At 39.5% G+C, this 10,480-nt stretch overlaps 1 protein-coding gene across 1 annotated transcript; it reads right to left on the reverse strand.

The window, feature by feature from the left end:
* Nucleotides 1–468: 468 nt before the first annotated feature.
* On the reverse strand, nt 469–8,796 carry LOC122994278 (uncharacterized protein KIAA0040). The gene is made up of 2 exons (XM_044368878.1): nt 8,475–8,796; nt 469–5,104 (listed from the first exon to the last, which is right to left on the reverse strand). Exon 2 carries the CDS (start codon nt 4,431–4,433, stop codon nt 4,101–4,103), a length of 333 nt encoding a protein of 110 aa, XP_044224813.1. The 5' UTR covers nt 4,434–5,104; nt 8,475–8,796; the 3' UTR covers nt 469–4,100.
* Between the last annotated feature and the right edge of the window lie 1,684 nt (nt 8,797–10,480).

The following is a 10,480-nucleotide window of genomic DNA, read 5'->3' on the forward strand; positions in this document are numbered from 1 at the left end:
ACCCCTGGTGGTCTGTCCCGGTATTGCAGGGATACAGTGGCAGCGTTTTGAGTTGAATGATGTATATATTGATCTTTTCATGAATGTATTTTTTTTCCTTGATTGATTTTCACTTTCACACATGTGCCAATATAAAACAATGCATTTTAGCTGGTTCAAATTTTGCAATAGAGGTGTTACTCAAGTAGTCCACCTTCAAGTAGCCTATTCCTGAGCAGCAGTATTATGTGGTGTTTGGATGTCTGACACTAAATTGTGCTTCCCACATCAAAAATTAACAGCCACAGCTGTCTGGCTTGCTAAGTTTATATCCCACATGTGACCTGAATGAGGCTATATATGTGTACTTTTCATGTACAGGTGGAGTCATAAATGTGCAGCTTGGGGCCCCTCATTACAAAGGGTCAGGTCTTCCAAAAAGGTTGACAACCACTTAACTAAAGTGTTAAAAATAAGCTCACTGATTACTATTCACAATTTATCACACATTATTTATAACCACATTAAAACAATTTCTCAGAGAGTTGGATTCACCTCCAGATTTTTTTTTTCACATTTACATGTCAAAGTGAAAAGATTACAAGTTATGAAAGATTGTTCTCAAAGCCACGTCCTCCGGCCTTAAAGACTGAAATAAACAAATATGTTGTTTACATGCTGAAATTAAAGTTATGCTAATACCCTGACAACATTGAGAATCTCACGCAGGTTAAGAATCAGGATCCGTGAGACGGAACAAATTTCCCAAAGTACATGTCTGAGCTTTAATTTCGTCAGAGATGAACTGCTCCTCAAGCCAAACTGATTACTTGCATCAAAGGTTCCTCTGCTATGGCCATCAAACCGATGATGAAAATTACATGTTCATGAAGATCACTGGAGGCAGAAGTGCCTATTAATTGCTTTGCTTCAGCAGCTTACAGTTTAAACCGGAAGTAACTTTCCTCCATCACTTTTATTCATTAAATATAGATTTCTATTTGCATGTGGTTTTTTTTGGTTGTTTTTTGCCATCCACAAGCATTTCTGTAACTCACTACAGCATCCACTGTCAGCTTATCATCAATTATTGCTGTTTGAAGCCATGCACAGTAGAGGTCATGCTGTACATAAATGAAAAACAATTGCAGCTCTTTGTTAGTTGTTGTTGTTTTGTTTTTTTTCCTAACATTTCACAGTCAGTCACAGTTCCTGTGGTCTCAGTAAGCAAAGTGTGTTAACACTCTGCAAAAAGTGATCACGTACACACTGCTCTACACAGTAAATACTGAATTTTGTGAGCATACTTCTTAAGTCTTGGCAGCCACATTGAAAGAGGAGGCAGGTGCAATATGTGATATGCTTACACATAAAGATAATGACTTGGTGTCAAATTTCAAAGGCTCTGTTAACTTCAATTTATATTAGAAATAGAAAAATGAGATTCCACAAAGCTAGAAAAATACTTTATTTCTCTCCCTGTCATCTTCTACAGTGTGCTCTCCTTTATCATTGTATCTCTATATGTCAAGATAAATTATGCATGCAGAGCAACCAACAAAGCCCAGCCAGGCACATAATTAAAAAAAAAGAATCACCTCAGCATTTTTTTCAACTATGGAACAACAAAAACATGTCCTAAATATACAATGTCATGCATAATTGGATGGGATCAAAAAAAGTGGTGCTATCGTATAGAAAACTCTCCAGGATGGCAGATTTGCAGTTCAAACAGATGACAAATCCCCCCTGCCATCCCCCCCAACCCCACCCCTATTCCCTCTGATCAAGGCAAAATGACAAAGGGGAAAAAGCAAAACACATATATTTATATTTCTGCCCTTTGCCTCCTGATTTACATACTGTAGTCCCTAGAAAATCAAATATGATGTGTGAGGGAAGTAAGGAAAGTCATAACACGACAAGGTTCAATATGACAAATACTGCCTAATAGGTGTTGAGGAGAAAAGTGTGAATGGTGTGAACATGTTAACACCTCAGAATAGTAAACATTTATAGGGTTGTAAAAACACTAACAATCCTCTACAGTATGATAGATCTGAAAACTGATAATGAGGATCAGTAACTCATGGTCAGCTGCTAACTGAGTACAGCCGGAGGCCAACTGGAATGAACTTGAAAAAATATCAATATGCATGCATGCCTGAATAGTTGATTATTTTCGCAGAACCATAATTTTCCTGCCTGCCTACATTTTTCCTTGTAATTATACTGATGAAACCACTGGCAGAAAACTGAAAGCAAAACAAATTCCCCTGTATCTTAAAAACAAAATATCAACGATCACATGACAGGTATTTTTCACCCATCAATGCTCAAAATCTGTGATCAGTTGGGTTGTCTAATTATTGCAGCATTGGACGCCCAGCTGTGACTCCCTGCCTTGTATCTCAGGTTTGTGTGTCAGATTCTTTATTTTTAAGAATCATCTTCTAAAATGTCTTCTCAAAACTCACTTGCATGTGAAAGTGTTTTTGTAGTTTTATCTTTCCTGTCTTTTATCTATTTGACTATTATTTCACTGTATGTGCTGTTAAGAAAGCCTGCCTCTGTCATATAAAAACAGAAACTCTGTGAACTGACTGTTATCTCCCTCTGACAAATACAAACCACAATAACATGTTGAGCCAACCTCTGAACATGTCGATGATGTTATTTCTTGGCAAACCTCTCAGTATGGGCGGCGTAGCTCTGATTAGTGATCATGCATTGCTACAAGGGCTTTATTTTGCAGGGCAAGCTTTCAAATTAAGCCCAACAAGTACAGTTTCTCTCTCTGAACATGAAGCAGAAGAGACGAACCCCGATTTCCACACGGGACTGTATCTGTCTGAGCAGTAATGAAATGAGTGGGGCCTGTTTTCCCAGCAGCACTTGAACAAGAAGATCAACTTAGTGCCAGTGTAAGCTAATGCATAAAGACGATGATACTGCTGAGACGCTACTGCGTATCAGGCTTAGAGATGTCATACACCTTTTAAAAAAATGAGCATTCTGGCACAATCCACTTAAAGCCCAAATCATTTGATTATTCCAGAGTTTCTGCTACGTAAATAAGTTAAAAAAAATTGTACTTTTAAAGCACTGATTGTTTGACCACATAACTCTGAGGTATATTTATTTGCATAATTGAGGAGTTCAGCTGAAAGATGAAATAAATGATTATTGTTTGTTTCTCAACCGAATATAATTGACTGTGGCTGGGTTTCCAAGCATTATTGATATAAACAAACCGGAAAACTTAATTGACTTTAGATATATTTGTTATCTAGTATCAATGAGTTTATTAAGAGACTATTAGTTTGAGAGGAATGTTTGGTTTAAATTTTTGTTGGTGGTTTTGTTTACATTTGGATTAAAAATTGTGCCTTTAAGGCTCCCTTGACCTAAATACTGCAACAGCAAATAAAGCAAGAACAGGAAAGATATCGATATGAATGAAGGTATAGTTTTCTTTCAGCATGCTGTGAGTTCAACATTTTGGAAGGCTTTTAGTTCAGAAAGTGAGAGTCAATCATCAGTCTAGATTGCAGCCTGCATGTGAAAAGTAGGCAGTATTACAGCCACCTCAACACTGGGCAGTCCTTAAATTGGCTCTCTCTCCCAAATACAGACACAATGAATTTCACATGGGAGCTCTAAGAACAAAGTGCTCTCAATAACACTGTACTTTTCTCTCTCACACACACACACACATACACACTCTCTCTCTAACCTAACCACACAAGCACACACACACACACATTTGTAAGTATGTATAGGCTTGTGTCTAGCATATTTCTTTCCTTTATGTACCACACACTAAAAAGTTCATACAAAATGCTGTAAACATTGTCATAAAACCTCCACATACTACATATATATATGATATATATTCACATATATATGAATACAAAATTACAAGAATCTGTACACTGTTAAACCAAAGCTGTGTCCATTACAATGTGAAGTTCTCCCCATTTGTTTGAACATTTCCTTTAGCCTCCTTTGAGTCCAAGATAGTCAGAGTTTTTTGCCCCTTTGACACTTCATCAGCTCCACTGCGTCCACTGACCCAAGATCAGCAATATTTTTATTTTTATTTTTTTTTAAAGGGATTCCTACACCATGGTCAGGGCAACCCTGTCAGGTGTCATCGGCCCCGTCTTCACAGAGATCCACAAGTCTTCCGTATTGGCTGCATTTTTTTTCTTTTTCGTTTCCGACCCTGCAGTTGCCATAGTGTGTTTGCAGCAGCAGCAACAGCAGCCGTTGGCATGGCGACAGCAACAGCAGTGGCAGCACACCACCAAAGTAGTGAGGAGGACCAGCAGGGGAAGAATTAGAAGAACCACCAGGCAGACTGTGTTGTAGACACCCTGGTTGTGTTTGTCTGTTGCAAAGCTCCAAAGTTGGTTGAAAAAATCCTGGATGTTGTCTGTTTTCCCATCCATGGCTTTAGGATACGGGGCTGTGACTCCTTTTAATTGAGTCTGTCTGGCAGTTGTAAAGTTTCAATTAATCCTTTAGAGGTTTGTGAAGCTCATAAGACAGTAAATGTGCATAGTAGGCAGCTGGAGACACCAAAAATAATTAAGATATGCTTTTAATTTAAATTAAAGTCCTTTTATGTTATGTGGTTGCCGCTTTGGAGTTTTAAGATATGAAGTTTTACTTTCAGGTCAGCCTCAGTGCTTTCATGTTCTCATGTCTCCTGCTTTTGATGATTGGAGTTTAGATAGATGCCCTGAGACGCAGATTTCTATCTGCTGACTGTGTGATGTTTGTGTATGCTCTCAGGCTTATGTTGTTTATGTTAGTTGGAATCACTGGAAACGTGGAGGGTGACTTCATATATGCCTCCTTCCTTAAAGTGTCCTGTCAAGCAGTTAAAAGGCCAAAGCATTTTTTTGAAACAAATCCAAGAGACCAAAAGAAAATCTGTTTATAGGAAGGTTTTCTTTGAAATGGCCCCGTTGTGATGATTCTGATCTTGAAGAAAGCCGCAAATCAGCCAAGTCTGTTTATTCCGTTTTCTTGCTCTTTGTCCTCTCCTGTCCTCTTGCCCTTTGGCTCTTGATTTAGTTTAATCCAGTTGTAGAGGGGTGGTTGAGTTTGGGTGTGTCTGTGGAACAAAAAAAATACAGAGAAAGTGAACATTTAGTTTCCAGCAGAAAGCTTGTCTTCCTCCCTCTTTCCCTTCCCTGCCTCCAATCTGTCTTTCTGTCTCCATCTTTAATGTCTCTACTCCTGCTCTCCCCTCTTGTCAATGTCAGCCTCAGATTTTCAGCTTTCCCCTCATTAATACTGCAGAGGAGTCATTCAGGATTCTGGGCAGATCTCTCTAAAAGTCCCTCTGAGGAAGACAGGAGGCAAAAGGAGAGAAAGAAAGAAATGGAGGGAGATTGTGTCTGAGGGAGAGATAGTGGAAACCAATCTTTCTAAGAGTCCCGCTGAGGCAGAGAGTGCGACAGAGTGTCAGAAATAAGCGAGAGGAGGGAGAGAGGTAAGCTAGAGAGAACCATGCTGCAGGAGATTCATCTGAATATAGCCGGCTAATGGTTCCCATTGGAGGAGATAGACAGGATCTGGCCTTAGTTTTCATAAATGTCTGATTGTAACATTTTCCTCTGCCCACAGATGAAATCTCTTCTTAACAGCTCTCCTGGAGAAGAAAACATAAGGTGAGGTATTCATGTGGTGTAAAGGGGCTGCAATAAGATAAGTCTTAGAAATAAAAGAAATATTGTTTCTTTTTTCTCTAAGAATATAGACTGTTTGATTAATTCCAAGGCCTTGAGGCGACGTCTTTATTTAAATGGTGTTAAACAACGATAGTTTTTCAATGATTTCAAACACCATTTGACTTAAGTATGTCCCTTAGAGTCTCTGTAGCTCACGGCTACAGGGCTCCTTTGTATTCTAGATGCAGGAGGGAGAAAAGATTTTCATCTCACATTTGGCTGCTTCTTAGGCAGAGAGAGAGAGAGAGAGAGAGAGAAAGAGAGAGAGAGAGAGAGGGAGAGGAAGATGCACCTGCAAGTGGAGAGCAAATAGATTTGGCGTGGATGTCGCTGTGCGTTGCGTCTCATGTGTGAAATTGGTTTACCCTCAGACAGCCCACTAACTTCCCTCCTGTTCATTTTCTCAACAGGAAACTGAGCTCTTAAAGCTAAGTAGCAAGTGCGTCACCTGAAACGTCAAAGTGAGAGTTCAGAGTAAGCAGTTTCACCGAAGCCAGCACTGACCTAAAATAAATCACCACATTGAAAACTATATTTGTCTGTTTGGCTTACTGTTACATTTTTTTGCAACTGAAATTCAATTAATGTTAGTTACAAGGTCACACAAGCCATTGTGCATTTTAGGCCAAGCACTTCTGGGCTTTTTGAGCCTGTAAAGTTTATACTTTGTTTTTAGATTTCAGGTGCAAGCTGACCTTTTTTTAACCTTTCATCGAAGTGTCTGTGGTTTCCAACCTGGTGGTCATGACCCCCACAAAGAGCTAAACCTGGTGGGTTGAAAGATGATTAAGAGGATAGGAAAGCATAAAAAAAAAAAATTCCACTACACAAAATGATGCACATTTCTTCAGATTTTCTTCTAATCTTTGTGTGTTTCGAATTACTTCTAAAAATGATTCAAATAAACTCACCGTTATAACCAGAAGACATGTGATCAGTGACTAGGGCATCGCAAATACACAACCTTATATTTGAAGGTTGAGAACCACCGCCACAATGAAGACTGAGCACATTGCTCTGAGTGATTGTGTCACCGCCGCATTATTCGTGATTATTTTCTTTACTGTAGGTACATGCTGTTGTGATGAGCTTGGCTGAGCTCCATCACCTTTGTGTACACTCTGGTCTCAGTGAGCGACTCCCTTACATTATGAAACTACTGTCAACACAACAAGCCCGAGCCACTGAACAATATGTCTGTAAGAGAGAGACAGAGGCCAGGAGCAGCATAGAGGGGCGATCTAGCTATAGAAAAAGAGATGACTAACAATGTATCAGAGGTTAAGTCATTAAATGGAATGAATAAGTCACTAAGTGTTATGATAATTATAGTCTGTGGCCCGGAACAGTGAGATCACTGAAAGTTGTGTCTAAACATGGGTGTACTAGTGCAGTGTTAACAAGAAGTAACACAGGAAATGTAAAAAAAGATCTTAGATCATGGATGATATGATCTCATTTTACCTTTTTAATGTCAAAATAGTTTTTTTTATTGTATTACTACAGAAAATTCTCAAGCTCAGATAGTTTCACACTCGGATGGTTCAAACTCTTCTCGAGGTAAACATTTGAGTGTCTCTCTGTCGGCCATTTGCAGCTCTGTGGTTTTCACACTCCAACTGGTGGTGATGTATGTCTGAGTTGAGGTTAGTTTGTCATTTAATGAAAATTAAAAACAACAGGTCATTTTATAGACCGTATAGCCATGTTTTCATAATAAAAATAGCTCTGAGTATGTTTTAAATTAAGCTTTAAATATTTCCCTGGCTCATATGATTTCACTGAGATGCCATTCTAAGACTCTGACTGACTCTCTGACTCTTCACTTTCTCATGACATTGTGCTCTCCTGGAGCCATTCATATACAGGAAAAGGCCATTTCTGGGGCACACAAAGCCAGGAAGGGGCTGAGAAAAATGTTATGATTGCGATCAGTATGGCCCCTGCTGCTTTTTAAGGAACATGTGTGACCTAAAAGACAAAGCTGTGACAGAAGGCAAGGCAGGAATCTTTAATGACTTGCCCCGAGCGCACAGTCAGAGCAAAGCCCTTATCAGTCCATATTGATGCACAGTTTGATTGGACCAGCAACAAACTATTAAACCCACGTACTTAATTCAAGTCTCATATCATACGTTCTTTTGCTCAAAACTTGAGCTATCGTGGAAGTGCAGCTGTTTCGCTGTCACTAAAAGTCTAGAGGAGTACAGTTCTCCACAGTGAGTGCACAAGTGCACAAGCCTATTGCAGTTCAGACTTGTGTCAACTCGATCCTGACTGAGTAAAAGGAGCAAAGTGGAGGACATTCTTAGTAGGAGCAGAATGTGAAACTATCATCAGAAAACATTTTTTCTGCAAAGGTCCATTGAACAGAAAGTCATTCTATATGGTTGATGTAGCAAGTAGAGATTATATCACATGGTAAAATTTCTTCTTAGCGCAAAATTAGATGTTTATTTTAAAAGTCAAGAAAACAACTAAGAGTGTGTTATAGTGACACGCTGCAGCACTCAAAGGCAGGAAGAAACTTATCAGTTTATCATCATAACTTGTCAAACATCCTGTTAGATGGTACTGCCAAAATATATATTTTTTTATAAAAAGAGCCTCCCACAATAGCAAGAATTTTGCCTTTGTTTTCCCAGAGTAACACAGCAAAAAGCATCAACAGCTTATATATAAATGCTCACCACTCAGAACTGTTTAAAAGTATTGCCGGCACTCAAGATCTATTTCAAAGCAGCACCTTACCCCGCGGGCGTTTGTGAAGTGGCAGGTTCAAGTCTCCCCTCCTGTCTGATCCAGTCAGCTGCTCAAACTTCTGTTGTTTCTGTTTAGGCATCCGGCTCCTTCTCTGTTCTGATCCCCCTCACCCAGACATCTTGACAAGTCTTCACTTTCTGTTCCTGTTTCCCTCTCTACTCTTGTTTCCCGTCCTCCTCCTCCTCTTTCTCTGTGAGTGTGTGTGTGTGTGTTTTGGTCACAACGTCACTGCACCCTGCCCACTTTGTGTAAGAATGGGCCCTCTGTCTTGAGACTTATGTGTTTCCTGCATGGCGCACTGAATTCTTGTGGTTGCTTTACTTTACTCACACACACTCGCTGAATGATGTCAGACACAGAGGCACAGAGAGGAAGTTAAGTAAACTCAATAGGAAATGTGAGATGAATTCATAAGAAGCCTTTTATTAAATGTGTCTTAAAATGAATTCTCTATGTTAGGATTATAAAGGAAATGTTCCCTCACATGCCCTGATCTGAACATTGGGCAACACACCCTATAGTTGAAGAAAAGGTTGCAGCATTTTTGCATAATAGCAGTTAAACCCATCTCCACCCAGATTTTCAAGTCCCACATTTAGAATGAAAAGGGGAAATGAAAGGTACAAAAGTGCGTTGAAGGTACCACCAGGTTAAACAGAAGTAGTTGTAGAGATGTGAATGAGTGAGGTCATGTGAACACACACACACATAAACACCCACCCATATTTCCTGTGCCTGTGGCGTTGTGGTCAATGTCCTTTCAGTTCAGTCAAGCAAAAGAGGGTTTTATTCAAGTAAGATTTTTTTTTTTAAAAAAGTGTTCTGCTGACATGAAATAGAATTCAATCTACCCTCCTGTCCTGAAAAGGGGAAGATTAGACGTGAATGTGCATTGACTCACATACTGTGTGTCCTCACATGCTGTATGATGCAAGCTTAGAAACATATGTAAAGCCAAATGCAAGAGCTAAAAAGCGGTTGTGGTCACATAACCATGATGTATTTCCGTTAAATGTTTTGCTCTCAGCTGTTTCTTTCACAGCGTTGCCTACACATTCAGAAATTCAAGAGTTTATAAAATGTATATACAAATTTGTTTTTTTTTAATAATAAATTTCACATTCTAGCTACTGAAGATGAAACATTGTGTCTGATAATCCGGAAAAACACACTTCCTGACCATGACTGGCTGAACATGCAGTGTGCTTTTTCATAGCTACAGGCATAGTTACATGAAAATTGATGAGACAAGCCTCGCCATGTCTGCAGGTGTGTCTGAGCCATCTTAGACAAATAGCAACCAGACGCCCACACACACACATGCAACCACACACACATACACACACACACACACACACACAGCGTGCTATCTGACTGGCAGGGTGTGTAGTGTTACACAGTGACGCTATATCACAGCTGCTGTTGAGGCACTTCAGTGTCCAGTCACCTCGAGCGAGTGTTGATTAATGACCTCAGTGTAGCGCCACTTTCCTTGATGGAAATCCTTATTTACTGTTGTTTATATGAAAATGATTTCACTACATATTCATTTGCCTGCTTTTGATTGCTACTGCATACGCACCTGCATGTAGAAGTCACCTTTTCTTCGTATAGATCTGCTTTATACACACTTTTATGCCTGTGGGGATCATTTCAAAATCTCAGATTTGATTCTCTTTTTAACCATCACAAGACACAAGAAATAAATTGTAAAAAGCTGTCAGAGACACTGGCTTAGTGCAACAAAATGCATATTCAGGTCTACTGCACTGGCTGTCACAGTTCAAGGTAATATTTTTTTATTATTTGCCATTTCCTTGATGGAAACTGTATTTTGTCCCTATATTATAAGGAACCTATTATACCTTCCCTTCTCTCTGAGGATACCTTATGTTCAACTTACACTGCAGTGACCCTCGTATGCGTACCATTTCCTCTATGGAAACCTTGCTCTCAATTTATACTGCGCTGACCCTGTCCTATAATGGCTGTGT

Source organism: Thunnus albacares, chromosome 12 (genome assembly GCF_914725855.1).
Source record: "Thunnus albacares chromosome 12, fThuAlb1.1, whole genome shotgun sequence".
NCBI classification, from domain to species: Eukaryota; Metazoa; Chordata; class Actinopteri; order Scombriformes; family Scombridae; genus Thunnus; species Thunnus albacares.